Consider the following 17,687-nt stretch of genomic DNA (forward strand, 5'->3'; position numbering starts at 1 on the left):
AAAAATATTTATTTTTCATGAAGAAATAATGAAATACTACTTGTCTTCTTAAAAGGAACCTAACTATGCATAGGTACTTGTTGTGGTTCAGCCCCAGTCAGCAACTAAACACCACACAGCCGCTCGCTCACTGAGCCCCGCACCCCTGTGGGATGGGGGAGAGAATCGGAAGAACAAAAGCAAGAAAAAAAAACAACTTGTGGGTTGAGATAAGAACAGTTTAATCATTAGAATAAAATAATAACAACAACAATAATGATAATATAATAAAAAGGAAAAGGGAAAAAAACAGGGAAAAGACCAAAAACACAAACAATACAACCGCTCACCACATGCCGACTGATGCTGCTCGTCCCTGAGCCACGATTGCTGCCTGCCTCCCCCGGCCAGCTCCTCCCAGTTAGCATACTGGACATGAATTTATATGATATGGAATATCCCTTTGGTCAGTTTGAATCCGCTCTCCTAGCTGTGCCCCTCCCCTCCTGGCTTCTTGTGCACCCGGCAGAGCATGGGAAGCTGGAAGAGTCCTTGACTAGTACAAGCACTACCCAGCAACAGCCAAAACATCGGTGTGTTATCAACATTGTTTTCACACTAAGTCCAAAGCACAGCACTCTGCCAGCTGCAGTGAAGAAAAGTAACTCTATCCCAGCTAAAACTGTGACAGTACTGTATCTTATTTAATAAGAAGTTTTGTACTGTTCTTCAGCTTGGGAAGGACTGGGACAATGAAAATCTTCCTCTTCCTAAACCCTAGCTCTTACACTGGAAGAAAACAATATTCACAAACTTCAGCCAGTTCAGTATTTTAAACCAAGGAGAAATATTGGTTTTATGCTGGCACCTCATTCTTGTTGACAGCGTCTATTGTATGTACTGATAGTAGCCATATTAACTACATGCTTTTCAAAAGAATTTAGTTTTGCTGCTTCAGTGCAAAGCACTTGAGTAAGACCTGGGTTTCAATTCTTGCTTTAAAAAAAAAAAAATCAAGTACACTGATGGTGTCTCAAAGAATGAGCATGCAAAAATAATCTATGGCCCCAAAAGGGGATACATCAGGTAAGAGTTAGGAGTCAGATCAAGTGATATTATATCCAGTTCTTCAAAGAGTTCCTTCAGCTTTTCTGTTTCTTTTCCTTTGCTCCCTTACAATACTGAACTGCTGTTGGATATCAAATCTGTAGCTACCATTTGAGAGAAGAGAGGCATTTGATGCCATTTGAGAAAGGGGCCTTTGGTTTCCTAGCCAAGGAACAGGAAACACAGGTGAAAAGAGTCAGGTCCCAGCTTCCACAGGGAGGGACACATGCTGTCTTCTCTTCACTTGCTGTTTGACCCTGGAGTAGCTATCCTCTTAAGATTTTCTCTTCCCGTTCTTGCCGGCAACGCAAGAATGCACGGTAGGGAGGCATTACTACTAGCAATACTTGTCAACACCCTTCTTGCATATTTACATATTTCAAGAACACTAAGTATTGGTGTAAATGCCATGAAACTGCCTTCATCTCCATGAAAATTACCCACAAACACATTAGCAAACAGATTGCTTCAGCTCATGATTTTCTGCTAGAGACCTGATTTTGTGCCAACCACAACATGGAGGATGTACACAGTGCCTAAATGTAAAGTTGCCTGTCATTTTAATACATACACAAGTATCAAAGCACAAGTATGGAAATGAATGCCACCAAAAGAAAGTAAGAAACTGCAATCAGGCATGCATACATCCACGCAGACACACATTCAACATGAATCTCAGGCTTACCTGGGGATTCTTGAAAAGTGCATATTTCTCTATACGTTCCACAAACATTAGTTTGTTTTGACTATCTCTTGTCCAGTTCAGAAGATTTTCAACTAAATTTTCATGATCTTCGAAGATCCTTTCTGCAGCAATAATAGGAGAGCAAATACATTTGAATCTGTCACATTTTGCAACAGAAACTACTCTGTAGTCATATCTGGGAGACAAGACATACACATAGAAAAAACAGAGTTCAAGCTCTACTAAAATGGGGAAGAAGTTTACACTAAGAAATTAAAAGAACTTAGTCAACTTTCAGACATGCCTCGTTTAATTTTACACATACACTCAACACACTTGCTTCTATTTCTTCAGGCTTATAGTTCCAGCAATATATCAATTGGTTTTCTTTTTTCACCTGACAAAGCCTACCATTTCACATGAACACAAATGACATTTCAAATGTTATGAGTACAAATAAGAAGGTTATCACATTTATATGTACTCCGGTCCACACAATCCCTGGAGGCATTTATTAGGCAGCTTTTTCAGCACAAAATTTGTTTCTACATCCCCAATCACTATCTCACTTATAAAGTATCAAAAAAAGTAATAGACAATGATCAGAGGGAAAACAAAGTGCTTCTGAAATGCGGAACACTCATGGTTAGTGGGAGTATTGTAGAAGTCTGAAAACTGACACTTTCTTACAATCTGTCTTGCTGAATAAATGATGTAGCAACATGGCTTCTAAGAACTCTGAGTTTTGACTCTCTGTTGAAATAGTTATCACTAGTACAAGATACTGAAAATAGGCGAAAGAGGGGAAGAAAAAAAGAGGAAAATTTACTGAAATGGTAGAGAAATATCTGAAAGCCCTTATTCTAAAGCAAATAAGGAAGCATACACCTTTGGGAAACCACTAGACCAACTTTCTCCTCCCTTCTAAGACACTGAAGTAGAATCTTGCTTTCTGCAATTTGTTCTCTCTTCACATAGGCCACACAGCGGCATTTCAGCAAACTATTTCTTTCAGAATCCTTTGGTACTTGCTTGACCTTTCAGTTGCATCTGAAAGCAGAACATATTTTTTTCCCCAAAATCAATTACACCACATTTTTACAGAGGGTATATGGCACTGAACACATCCATACCTAGGCGCTATCACTAATGAAGAACGGAGATGATGGATGACATCTCCACATCTTCGGTAATTAAGAACACTAAGCAGAGTGAACGCAACAAAATGTCATCTGTAGGGAATGAATTAAGGTTTGAGATGACAACACATTACTGAGGTCTCAGTGAAATCTTTTTAAGAGGCTTTGAAGTTACAACTCATGACTTCCATCAAACTCTATCAGCAGCACAGCAATACTGTCTTCCAAGAATGTAAAAAAAGTGTTACCTAACAGAAGTACAAACCAAAAAAACTTCTGAGGACTGTGGTACAAAAGTTTAAATCTCACTGCAGCCTCTTACTGAAACTGGATAGCTTTCAAAATACATCAACTGTTATCACAAGAAGAACAATAACTGAACTCAAACACAAAACAACTTTCACTGAGTGTATATGTTCCTATAGTATGCAAAACTGCATATAATGCAGTGTTCCTATTAAACATACCCTCTAGAATTAAAACATGGTAACCCACAGATACTTCATAGACATACTCTGCTCTAACTAAAAAAATGAAAACAACCTTTCTCCCAACCAAAAGAAACCTTCCAGAGTTGTTTCTGTTACAAACTTGCAGGGTAAAACTGGGTAAAGCATTTCATTCTGAATTCTGGAAATAATATCAGTTCCTCTGAAAGTACATATAAAGCTGCTGGTTAAACCACTAGATAGTAACAGGTGGCCTTCCACTTCAAGTACATGTACCTATAATCAGACTCCTCAAAAAACTAATTAACCATATACATTTGAAGCAGACCACATAAAATCCAAAGACAATCAGGAACTCCAGAGGCCTCATGTCTTCCTCCAGTTTGTTAGCTTAAAGCTTTCACTACATTTTATTTAACTGTGTGATTCATGAGCAATCAACTGACAAGACAACATGGTAAAATACACCTATGTGTACATAGGTAGTCTGTGTCTTGCTAAAGGAAAATGCTATAATAAAGGTGCTCCTTCCTCTTACATAGGCATTGTCAGAAAAACACATTTCAAAAGATGAATCACTGGCAAAACAACACAATACAATACACAATAGTACATAGGGCGAGGGTTTTGTTGAAATAATTTTTTTGTATGTTTTTCAAGTTCCAGTATAAATATATGAATCAAACAGGCTGCATTTTGGATTGTCTTTAAAACAAAAAAAAAAAACCAAACAAACCACCACATATTTGAAATTATGACAAACTACCTAACAGTTGCCCTACCAAGGATCAAGGAAAGCCAAACTGAAAAATGAAAGAGGAAACAGAATTCTACCCTCTTGCATCTTTCTTGGGTTTCTCACGTTGTAGTCTGAATTTAAAATTCTGTATATAAGTTGTTCTTTAGCTTGAAACTCTTTCAATACAGCAGTCAGACTCTGTCATTCCCAGTATGTCACTGAGCCCATGCAGTAGGGCATGCATATACTTGGCAAAACACCCAACAAGAGAGATTTGTAACCCTGGTTTCATTTAAAATAAATCTTAATTCAGTCGCACTGTTAATTTGGATAAATATCAGTTTATCTTTCTGTCTGCAGCCTAGCTGACAGAAGTTTCAACAGAAGTTGAAAATATTTTTTCAGTATTTTGTTCCTTCATTCTTTCGAGGCTGCACAGTGAATGGAAGTGTCTTACGAAAGCAAATCTAGGATGGGAAAGACCCCTGGTTGAGCCTTGAGTTCAGGATCCTGCTACCTACAAATTCAGAGAGGTTTCAGTGACAGAAACAAAACTATTGCAGAACCAATAAGATTATAGAACTAATACGGTAAAGTGTTACAGAATTGCACCTTTAAGTTTTATATACCTAATTTGGATTTACATAGAATTTGTGCAAGTTCTTTCTGGTTCCCAAATTGGGCAACTTTTAAGATTTCATTTATTAAAATGTTAAGGTTTTGAGCCTATTAAGATGTTATTTTTTGTAAGAAAAGTACAAGAATCGAAGGATACCTTGTCACCCTACAATAGCCTTTTCTGTCTAACAATAAGCAAAGTTAACACACTACACTGCTTGAAATAGAAAAGGTTTCAGCACAAGAGAGAAAAAATATTAATTTGCATTTTAATTTGAAATCCAGATATTTGGGTTCAGTTCTGGGCTTTTCTTTAGTCAACGGTTAAGGTGCTTATCATCTCTTTGATGTAATTCTTCTCTGATAATGGGGATTAAGAATACTGTTTTCCTGTCATTTTTTCCCCTTCTTTTCTACTCAGATGGTATATCCTTTGGCTAAATGAACAACTTACACTGTTGTATGTGCAATGCAGCGCAAAGGAGCTTTAACTGCCCTTAGAGGCATATTGCCAATTGCATTAAAATATTTAACAGGAAAAAAACAATGCAGACAACTTTTTGTAATAAAAGCTATTAGGATCAGTAGAAAATACTATTTAGCAAGAAAGATGAACAGTAAGTTTTTTATCCCTTACCTCTTTCTTCTGTGAGGAACACATCAAAACCAAGAGGCTCAGTGATTAGACATTAGTAAAATTCCTATATCACACCTTAGAATTTAGACATGCTTTCAACATGAAAGAAGAAAACATTTCCAGATCATTCTGAAACAACATCATTCATGAGCTTTATTACATGAATTAACATTTACTACAAGAATGAATGGGATGATGAATAGTATGAAGACAAGAATTTACATCTTTCTGAGGACACATAAATAGACAAGTATTACATCAATAGATAAGAATTGTGTTTATAATTACTTACCCATTTGCAATTCAGAGATGGTTTCCACCAATGACCAGTCTAAACTGTAACCACAATGCGATTTGTCCATCAGATTGTCTAATACTTGTCTGACTGTCTGCCTCTCATCCACCATCATTGTTTTTGAGCTGTCATCAGACATATGGACTCTGATCACCAACTATTAAGCAGAAAATTAGGAAAACAAGAAGGATTAATTTCCCACATTTCAAATAAAAACATATTTTTTATGATCTTGCTTCTTTTTCTCAGATTTTGTTAAAATGGAATAAACTATTAAGTTCAATCAAGACACTCCCTCAAAATGTAAAAAGCCATAAATGATGGTTAGATATTTGTATCACGGACACTTAACAAGATACTGTTTTCCTTCAGTATAAGAGAGTAAATATAAAGGTCTTCCCAATCAATGCCAACATGCTTTAATTGTGTTAAGGAGAAAAAAAAATCCCTCCTCCCAAAGCGTCCTGTTCTGATTAATGAAGTGTCTTTGTGACAATTTTTGTCACATCTCTAGGTGGAACAAACCAGATATAGAGTTCTGCACAACCTTGTATAGAAACAGAATTTTTCAGATTTGCAATTCAAGCTTTCTGCCTGCTTCCCCCACATTTTCTAAAAACGCTGATTATGTAAACAATATACCTATACTAAATCTTCTTCTGGGCAGTACAAAGCATTAGCGCAAAAGAAATCTGTTTCTAAAACACAATGGCTTTTCATAGGCACTTTAAAGAGGTCACTGTCCAGCAAGAAAACTGCAGCCATTTTTTTAAGCATTCAAAAACACTTAAGACAGTAATTCTTCTTGCCAGTCATTCATGCTTCCTTTTTTTATACCTTGTTCATCTGGAAGTTAAAACATACTAGTTGTAACACACTGTTAATTCCCTTCCAACCAGGACAGTTTTTCAGCTTTTGATATACAAACACTAAATGTAAAAGACATTTTAAGCTACTAAAAACCTCCAAACATAAAATAAGAGGGCTAGATTTCAAGGGAACACTTTATATTCTTTGATAGTGCATCAAGTAATGTCAGTAGACTTTCTCCACTTGGTAACCCCTGTCTGTAGTCTTGAATGCTTGTATTATTCCATTTACCACTGGAAAATCCTGCTATGCATAATGGGGAAAGGGGGTCTGTAAAGAAAACAGAACCAAATTTTAAATGTGTGACTGCTTAAGGTACACAGACAATCTCAGCAGGATGCACCTTCATTTCAAGTCTGGGTGGAAGCTGGCAGAGTCTTCTCAATGTGCACTAGCTGCATAACAAGCTATTCCTTAAAAAAAACCCAAAATGTTATTCCATATGCTAGGATTTTCTTGATTAGGTCTAGCTTAGATGAGAAAGCACATTATCACTCAAGATCACAACGCTACAGTGTTCCTACTTTCCTGAGGGCAACTTAAGGGTAATAGACACAAGTGAGAAGATTTTTGTCTGCATTTTCCAGGTGAAAAAGTATCTTATAAACCAGGAGAAATTACTTACCTTTTTCACTTGTGCCTCTTTAATCTTCTCTAAAGCAACCCTAATCTTCTCAGCTTTGAGTTTAGCAGCTTGTTCCTCCTAGGGGACAACACATAGAATTCCAGTTTACACAAACTTCAGTCTGGTTTTAGTGGATTTAATTCTGAGGCTACCACGCTTTAAAACATGAACTGAAATGCTGATTTACCCACCTATAAATCCTCAACTATTTCTTAGTGATGATGAACACTATTATTTTTTAAGACAAAAAGTGTTACTATATACATTTAACATTTAGAAATACAACTGCCATTATCTCCCAAAGAACACACCAGAAGTATATATTTTGTATAGACACCTTTAGTATTTCTCTGTTCTTCCATATTGTATGTAGCCTTGTGCATTGCTACTAAGTATTTTAGCATATCATGTATTTACAGTCATAGACTCGGACAATACATATTCAACAAGAGAGTAAAACTGAGTACACCCAATAGATTTTTGGTTGATCAACATAAAACATAAATAGCACACTGAGAAATATCAGAATTTAACAACACACAGGAAATATGGAAAACAGGTCCTATAAATAGGATTCCACACTAGGTGCATTGGTATGGAAGATTTTAAACTCCTAAATCCATTTGCAATAAGTAAGTAGCTTGAACACTCCCTTTATCCTTACTAAATCCAGGTTGTACCTCTCTTCACTTTAAGTATTTTAAGACACATAAAGCAAACGAGCATTCTTTTCTTTGTAGCTCTTCTAGAGTAACCTATTTTTCTTACAACTGGGAATGCATTAAAAATTCAGATTATTTAAATCTATTCTATCTGCTGATGCTAAAGGAATCTGTATATTGTAAGATCAGCAATGCTGTTTTTTCATTTCTGAAGATTATTGATATTTCTGTTGAAAGTGGATTTGAAATACGCAGCTGAACAAGCAACCACTCTTTTTAAGATGCCATATGCAGGTTTCATATTTTAGAAATCTTAAATTGTGGATGTTCGATGTGGTTAATATCTAAAAGCATTATAATTATTTAAACATATCTAGAAAATAAATGAACATATTAAACGAATCCCCTCCAAAATATTCAATCTCCTTATAAATGAAAAATTAAAACTTTTCTCAGATCAAAAGTAGCACAGCCCATCACAACAACACTCAGCATGACATAGACATTTCGTTCTGCATTGCTTTCTTGCATGGATGTAATTCGTGGTTTCTTTACTATGTATTTAGATGGTTGCTTTTCTTGTAAAAGGCAAGATTCAGCTACCCTGAAATCCATAGAGTTTAAGTTTTCCAATTCTCAGTGAATTACTAATATTCCTATCAACTGCTAAAGGCTACTCCTAGGCTACTTATTGTACTCTTACTGTGCCCATGCACCAGAGAAAACATCAGCTAGACAGTACAATAGCCTGCTTTGTGAGGAACATAATTCTTTTCAAGAAAATGAACTAGGAAGTTGATACAAGCAGAAATAACATGAGCTTGAAACATTATCTGGGAACTCAATTACCTAGGAACATAGGTTTTTATTAGTCTACAGGGAACTACAGCTTTTTATTCACCATAACAATGGTGTCATAGCTTAGAAAGGTCAAATCAGATCAATGTTCTATTAAAAACAGTGCCATGATACTTACAATCATTTAAATGTAAAACACACCTAGAACTCTAAAATATTCTTCCTCTTCCTTAACATCAACCATTTCCATCTGTAGAAATACATTATTACTAAAAATCAAGGCTTTAAATACTTGCAAGTTTCTAAAAGTGATGCTACGCACCTGTGCTCAGCAAGAGCAAAAGACTTCTTTTATCATACATTTGGAGAAACTGTAATTTATGGTTTAAAAGCAGCTGCTTGTTAACCCAACCATAAACCTTTATTGCTGTATAAAGGTTGACAGCACATCTGGTTTTGCTCTTCACTAAAGTCAAGCAGCACAGTTTTCCACCTCATTTCACCATACACCTGTGCAATGCAACTATCTATAGCAAACCCCAGCAGAAGCACTTTACAGCCACAGTGCACAGGCACAGACAGCAACAAGACAGCAAGCAACAAGGAATCAGCTGGGCCTCTCATATACCTGTGCCAACATAGCTAAAACATCTTTGCTGATCTCAAATCCACCATTCCCTAAAATGCTTTTAAAAATAAATATGTAGATCAAAAAACATTTTGAGGATTTACTATTGTAATGCCTACAAGTTACTTTTTATTTCCAACTCAAATTTTAATGTGGGTCCAGAGATCAGAATATCTTACACTTTACTAGAGTTTAACAAAGTCGGTTTAAATTTAAACAAAACCTCAGAATTACAATTATAAAAATAAGAGCCAGCTTCAAAAAGCAACAAATTATAAAAAGAAGTCTGAACTGACTTACTGGAAATGCACAGAGGAAAAGGAAGCAAGTATTAGAAGTTTCTAAAAGCACATAGTAGTCAAGGATTTTAAGTTACTCAAGTTTTGTTTTATAGTTAGTGCTCAGGCCACTGTTGCATCATTGCTGATGTGAAAAACGATGTTTCACTGGAGCAGAAGGAAGAACTATTTTGATTACTTAATAAAGCAATTCACTAACTGCAGAAATCTTCAAAACTCACAACAACTTTTTCTATTTCTCTCCTAATGGCCCAGGAAAACAGCCATCCACATCCCCTCCCCATCAAAGCCACCCCAGAACTGCACTCAGACACAAACCCAGGCTCTCTCCTCCTCCGTATAGGGAACCAAGGCAACTCCTCAATGGGAGGAAGCATGTGCAATTCTTCAGCTTGTACTAAGCTAACAACAGTTTTCATTGCATATGGAGAAAGGTGACAGGTGGCAAAAATACCTGACTGCAACTGTAAACTATTCAACACTGCAAATTAACAAGGCCAGGACATACAGTCCAATCACATTAACATAGGCATTTATTTCTCCTTTGCTAGTAAATCCTTCTAGTAATAGTGATGTGAGTTAGGTTGCCAAAGGGTCATAAACACACACTTAAATGGCAGCACTGCTGCCTAGGTCATGGTTTCACAAACAGCATATATGAATGTAAATCCCTGAAATGGCTGATACTCCTGCCTCCCTTAGACAGCGTAACTCCTCAGTTATAGCAGTCATAGCACTGCTGTGGCCGCACAGACAATTCAGTCAGGGAGCTGATCTGGTTCAAAATTAACACAGCAGAAAGATTCAGTAGAATCCACTCATTGGTAAGACTGCCTTTATGGTCACATGCGTACTATTGAAAAGCATAAAGGTGATACATACATATGCATAAAATCACAAAACAGTGTGTCATTTCCACCTCTGACAGGAAAAGGACATTCTCGTTTAGTAGTAGTACACATCACTGCAAAATTGCAACATAAATTCCTCACTTTAATGGAACGACTTCAGGAGTATTGTTATACTTGCATTTTAAAGCTTTGAGCCAAGATTGCTTTTGCTTATGGAAAACATCACCCCGATTTAAAAAAAATGCTTGGCAACATACTTACGTTAGGAACTTGTTCATCCAAAATATCCTAACATATCGTGAACTAAAATTGAAAGAGTAGAGCTCCACAATGTAATGGTCTTAATGACTACTACTTCATATTTTTATACCAGAATGCAAGTTTTCAATAATTCTATACTGGCATAGTAGAAAGAATAACCCCCAAAAATTTAAAGTTAAGATTTCCTTAATATGAGAACAGTCAGTCTCCTGCCTCAGCTTCCAGTTAAATGTACAGTTAAAGATATTCCAGCTGTGTTTTACCATTAAATATGCAAGATGTGTGCTATGACAGAGCTGACCTTGCTGAAGTGACTTTATTCCTCACATTTCTGGGTTGAGGTTTTACTTTTTGTTTCTTTGTACATTTTTAAAGTGTCATTAACTGACACCTTTTACAGATATCTCAGACAGAATGGGGAAAAAAAAAAGGGGGGGGGGAGAATCACTTCCAAAAGGTTACAGTATTTATGAAAGCTAGTAATTAAATGATAAGAGGTAAGTAGCAAAGCGCATATTTCACTTAGGTTAGCAAGACAGTTACACAGAACACATAATGCATAAAAGAATAAATTTATGTTTAATATTTGAATTTTTTCTCTGCAGTCTTTCTCTGAATGCAGATAAGATAACTAAATACATAACTAGCATTGACTTCTGAAGCACTGGAAGCAGGTGTCTGTTTATTTTCCTAGCTACAGTCCAGCCTCATGTAGAAGGGCAATCACCTGTTTTGCAAGGACTCTCCTTCCTGTACAGTTTTTATTGAAACAGAGGTTCCTGTTGCCTTAGAACACCATATTAACACCTCAATTTGTACCCAATTCCTGAAAACTTCAAAACAGCTTTATTGGCCCTGTGTTTAATGTGTATCAGTCAGAACATTTATCAGATTAATGAAGTGTTTTCTGTTGATTTCATTTATTATTTAAAGAAGGAAAGAAAAGAACACTAGAACAAGTGTGTATGTGATCAGCACTGGAAGGGGAAATACAAATGAGTCAACATTAACCACTGTTCTTCTGTATTTCTTGATAAAATCATTAGGACAGGCAGAACACCCCTACCATAAAAAATAATGTGTGGTAATGGTGGCACAGCCCATTTATAAACAGTGAACTTGTGTTTACAGTAGTAGTTTATGACCATTCTCAAAACATACGTTTTAGTGCATTTCTTCTCATAGTAACCCAGAATAACCTGAGTAAAGCAGAAAGGGACAGACACAAATACATTACACTCCTTCAAAGCTCACTAAACGTGAGTGTACAGCTGCTGTTTTCCTGGTGAGGAGTCCATCCTCCTTAACATACACTCAACCCCACATTTTCTCTTTCTTCCTTCCCAATCTAATATAGAGTTTTCTATACCTCTGGCACATTCCTGACTTATTGTCACCATATTGTTTTATGTTAATAAATATGGAAATGCATGTAAAGCAGTAATATTGTTCTGGGGGTTGTGTCTGAGAATTATTCACCTGTGAAGCTGGGCCAAGAGGAACCTGATGAAATTAAACAAGAGCAAGCGTGAGGTCCTGCACCTGGGGAGGAACAACCCCAGGCACCGGTACAGGCTGAGGGCTGAACTACTGGAAAGCAGCTCTGTTGGGAAGGACCTGGAAGTGCTGGTGGACAGCAAGCTGACCCTGAGCCAGCACTTTGCCCTTGTGGCCAAGAAGTCCAAAGGTATCCTGGGGTGCATTAAAAGGAGTGTGGCCAGCAGGTCGAGAGATGTTATCCTCCCCCTCTACTCTGCCCTAGTGAGACTGCATTTGGAGTACTGTGTCCAGTTTTGGGCCCCCCAGTTTAAGGACAGGGAACTGCTCGAGCAAGTCCAGCGGAGAGCTACCAAGATGATCAGGGGACAGGAGCATCTCCTTTATGAGGAAAGGCTGAGGGACTTGGGTTTGTTTAGCCTGGAGAAGACTATGGGGGGATTTCATCAATATGTATAAATATCTAACGGGTAGGTATCAGGACAATGTGACTAGGCTCTTTTCAGCAGTACCCAATGGCAGGCCAAGGGGCAATGGGCACAAGTTGGAACACAGGAAGTTCCAGCTAAACGTGAGAAAAAACGTCTTTACTGTGAGGGTGACAGAGCAGTGGAACAGGCTGCCCTGTTGTGGGAGGTTGTGGAGTCTCCTTCCCTGGAGACATTCAAAACCCGCCTGGATGTGCTCCTGTGCCCCCTGCTCTAGGTGTGCCTGCTCAAGCAGGGGGGTTGGACAAGACGATCTCCAGAGGTCCCTTCCAACCCCTACCATTGTGTGATTCTGCGAAGTTTTTAAATATTACAATGATACTACACTGGGCTAATGCTATATTCTTCCTTTGTTCTATTTCTGTGCACCATTCAAACTTTTTGCTACAAGAAGCCTAACTCCAACACAGAAGATGGCTTCTGAATGGAAACTGGAAAGCAGCAGTTATATTTTAAATGCATCTCAGTCACACTGGCCCTTGCCACAAGTTCCTACAGAAGGGATCTTTCCCTCCCACAGTCTATTAGAGCAAAGAAGGAAGGCTAAGAGATAGATGGCAGCTGCTTACGAATTTAAATGCATAATGGCATCTGTGAATGTCTCCAGAACCTCTCTTGTGCTTAATCAAACTTACCCAGTACTTAAACTTATCACACTCTTCCCAGTGATCTTGGACCATACGACACCACCATATACTCTTAGGCAAAGTGTTAATGCTAGAAGTGTGATGCAAAGAAATTTTCAGATAAACCTGGCAGTGCTACTGCCAGTGGTTAAAGAGAACCACCGCACAACTTCAACAAGATCAGAATTTTATTTCCTTGTAATATCATTAAAACAACTGGTTGGGAAGAAAACTGCAATGCTGGTGTCTATCTCAAACTGAAGTTGAGGAAGAAAGGATGCAAAAACCGGTACCTCAGCTACCTCAAAGGGTGAGGCAAAGCAAAGGCTATGTTTTTCCATATCAGAAAAATGTACATGTCCCTATCTCTGGGAAACCTGTTTTTCCCAATTTTCAGAGAATGGCTGAGGTCATCTTGTCCAACTCCCCTGGTCAAGCAGAGCCACCTAGAGCCAGCTGCCCAGGACCATGCCCAGATAGCTTCAGAGTATCTCAAGGACAGACACTGCAATTTCTCTGGGCAACTTGTGGCATTGCTCACTCACCCTCACAGTAAAAGAAAGTGTTTTCTGATGTTCAGACAGAGCCTCCTTTGTTTCAATTTGTGTCCATCACCTCTGGTCCTGTCACTGGACACCACTGAAGGAGCCTGGCTCCATCTTATCTTCTTTATACCCTCCCTTCAGGTATTTGTACACATGGATGATGACTCCCCGAGCCTTCTCTTTGCCAGGCTGAACAGTCCCAGCTCTCTCAGCCTCTCCTCCCAGGACAGATGCTCTAGTCCATTGTTTTTGTGGCCCTTTGCTGGACTCTCTTCAGTAGCTCTGTAACTCTCTTGTGCTGGGGAGCCCAGAACTGGACACGCTACTCCAGGTGTGGCCTCACCAGTGCTGAGTAGAGGGGAAGGATCACCTTCAACCACCTGCTGACAAAAATCCTCCCAGTTCAGCCCAGGATACCATTAGCCTTCTTTGCCACAAGGGCACATTGCTGGCTTCTGGTCAACTTGGTGTCCACCAAGACCCCCAGGTCCTTTTCTACAAGCTGCTTTCCAGCTCGGTGTCCCCAGCATGGACTGGTGCATGATGCTGTTCCTCCCCAGGTGCAGAACTTCACCCTTTTCTCCGTTGAACTTTGCAAGGTTCCTGTCAGCCCATTTCTCCAGCCCGTCGAGGTCCCTCTGGATGACAGCACAGCCCTCTGGCATCACAGCTACTCCTCCCAGTTTGGAGTCATCAGCAAACTTCCTGAGGGCACATGCTGCCCCATCATCCAGATCAGTAATGAAGATGTTAAAAAGGATGGGACCCAGTACTGACCCCTGGGGTACACCACTAGTTACTGCCCTCCAACTAGACTTGGCACCACTGATCACCATCCTCTGGGCCCAGCCATTCAGCCAGTTCTCAGTCCACATCATTGTCTGCTTCTCCAGCCCATACATCAACAGCTTGTCTATAGGGTTATGGGTCAGCGAAAGAGAGTGCCTAGAGGGGCCGCTGGAGTGGCGCTGGAATTGGGCAGCCAAAAGCAAGCTGGAACAAAGAGATCAATGCTGAGGAGTAGTTTTTAGTGTGGGCCAGAGGTGCGGGACTTAGACCAAGCTTGAACCAGAAATTACAGTTAGCATTTGCCCCACCATCCAGATCATTAATTAAGATGTTGAAAAGTACTGGACCCAGTATTAACCTCTGGGGTGCACCACTGATTAACAGCCTCCAACTAGACTTTGTGCCATTTTAAAGGTATGTTTCAAGGTATAGCAGAATAGAATCTTATTCAGCAGGGACACACATCCTGCCTTCCCCAGAAGAATACTCGAACTAGATTTGACAAAACTAGTACTGATGAAGAAAAAAACCAAACTGCATTTGCAAGGAATTTCCCTGACTTTTTATCCCGCGATGCATCCATCTGCACTAGATTATCTTCCTGCTTGCCTCTGAATAGGACCTGTCTTGTAACAGTTCTAGGCCAGGCTTCTTACTGCGGCTACCTAAGGCAAATAGATACAGGAGAAAAGGTACTAGATCTGGGACCAGGAAAAAGCAAGAAAGGGGAGGAGAGAGAAAAACAAACAAAAAAACCCCAAAGAAACAAACAAAAGAAGCCCAACCAAATCAGGATGGAGAATAGGCCTTAGAAACCGAAGTAAGGAAGATTGGGAGTGGAAAGACGACAACAACATAACATGAGGCACCAGGACTGACTGGTAATTAGTTTTAGCTGGACAAAAAGCATGACCGATATGTGGAACAGGGCAGAAACACAGATTTGAGAACATAGACTATTTGTCTAACAATGTATCTACAATAGCTTATTATAACTCATTCCAAGACAAAGCTGACATTAAAACTACATAGCAAGATCACAATAATCACAGCAGATTAGTACAAAGCAGCTTGTTGAACAAAAATTTTGTTTGCACAAAACCCTGCTACTAACCACCTATATACTTTTTGTGGTTTCCAGCTGTGGCCATCACAACTTCCACAGAAACTGGCTGTAGGAAGCTGGAGTTTTCAGATCATGCTTACATCCTTTACAGATTAGAAATCAATTGCTATATTTTTAAACTGCATTAAAAAAAATCGCAAACAGATGTTTCATTCAAGAATGAGGACATCTGAATCAGATTGACTTAAGATGCATGAAGCCAACTTCACAACCGATTTATTGAAAGGTCTGAGAGGATTACACTATGTAGCAACCATCTACAAAACAGGGGAATCAACATTCATAAGAAGAATATTTGCCTTTCAGGTCAACAAGAAAAGGAGAATTAAGTACTAGATATTTGGGAAGAGAAGGCATAATACAATTCCTTTTCTCCAGATGCTGACATACATATCTGAAGCATTACATCATTAAATCACCATCATCTGGCTTCCTGAATGTAGTTTCAGATTCACATGCATCAGAATGATAGAAGAAATGGTAACTTCAAAATCCAGCGTGTTACGTTTCTATTTCTTATTTTTAAGTCCTAACCTAGGATATAGTCAAGCCCTGAATACTCTCTCAAAATTATTTGCAAGTGCTCTAATATTTCACAGCCATAAGCTTAGTTTTCAGTATTCATTTCATGGCTTAATTCCAAACCTATAGGGAAACAAGTTTGCAGATTTCACATAAAAGATACATTGCTTTATTTTCAATATTCAGTAACTCCATTGATATGCTTTCACTTCTTTCTGTTTTCAGAAGGGTTTTGAATGCTGTGTGAACAACAACACACAGAATTATGTTTAGAAAGTAAGAGATCACCACAATGAATACATCATTTTCTGTGTTGAGATGTGCCCTATGCTGCAACAGGAACTGTATTTGTGCATGGTTGTAATGCAAAAGGAATCTAGTCCATTACTAGAATTTTTATAACTAGTTATATTACCAGAGGACAATAATGGTATTATGATCCCCCCAAAGTGTCTCTAGTCTCCATATAACAGGTAGACAGATCAAAAAAGGGAAAGAATACAAGAAACAGTAAGACAGTAAGAAATAGTTGACACACCAGACACCAGCATTGAACTGCAACATGATCCTACCTTTAACTGATTTAACACCTGGCTACAATTGCAAGGAAAATCCCTGTTTCTTGGGGCTGCTTGTTTCACACTGGGGCTTATCTAATGTTACAGCAAGCTGAAGAGATCTAAATAGCAAAGTGGACTTCCATTTCATCACTTAAGATATTTCTCTCTGCGGGAGGTCAGAAGAGAACCAGTAAGTATCCATGCCAGCGCTGTGTGCTCAATAGAAGAAGAGGTCACAGCTGTACTGAGACATCCTAAACTGAGCTAACAACATTATCTTCAGAACGTCAAGCAGCTCACCAAAAGCACCTGACCCAAAGGGCTACAAAGTCTAATAAGACAAGACAAAGATTTATAAACTCAAACATTTAACTACAGGAGTCTATTAGAATCACTGATATAAGGTGGGTTGTGGTCATGATGCAATGGACTTAATATTTTATGCCTTTTTTTAAATTGAAGTTCCATATGCTAACCCACACTCATCCCAGATAAATAACCAGAAGGGAGAATATGAAAACACATGGAGATGAAAGAGAGAAAATGATGGTTTCTGTTTGTGCCACAGCTGTTGTTAATCTATTTGCAATCAAGCAAGGTTTGCTGGTTTCGTTGCTGCTTGCTTTGTTGGGGGTGCAGAAGCAAGGAGCTGACAGGGGAAGGAGGTATGAACTTAAATTTTAAGCAAAACAATCACAAGAGCAGAAAATTACTTGGCTTTGGCTGTTTATACTCCCCTAGAAGACAGCTTGAAAATCTGTTGTCAAGATGCATGCTGAGCATTTTGAGAAGAACGTTAAGGTATTTAAGAAAAAGTGGTAAACTAGTTTTAAACTTTTACTGGAAAATACGGACTACTTGTACCCAGCAAACATTATTCTTATTGTTTTGA

General features: G+C 38.6%; 1 protein-coding gene across 8 annotated transcripts in view; it reads right to left on the reverse strand.

Annotated features, from left to right (window-relative positions):
- The window catches only part of RAPH1 (Ras association (RalGDS/AF-6) and pleckstrin homology domains 1), a 103,898-nt gene that overhangs the window by 17,103 nt on the left and 69,108 nt on the right, over positions 1-17,687 (reverse strand). For all 8 annotated transcript variants that reach the window (XM_075093689.1, XM_075093692.1, XM_075093687.1 and 5 more), the window contains 3 exons: positions 7,144-7,221; positions 5,646-5,805; positions 1,772-1,893 (listed from right to left, as the gene is read on the reverse strand). In XM_075093689.1, the coding sequence (XP_074949790.1) occupies positions 1,772-1,893; positions 5,646-5,805; positions 7,144-7,221 (360 nt within the window). The remainder of the gene's footprint in view (positions 1-1,771; positions 1,894-5,645; positions 5,806-7,143; positions 7,222-17,687) is intronic.

This window comes from Phalacrocorax aristotelis, chromosome 5 (genome assembly GCF_949628215.1).
Source record: "Phalacrocorax aristotelis chromosome 5, bGulAri2.1, whole genome shotgun sequence".
Taxonomy (NCBI): Eukaryota; Metazoa; Chordata; class Aves; order Suliformes; family Phalacrocoracidae; genus Phalacrocorax; species Phalacrocorax aristotelis.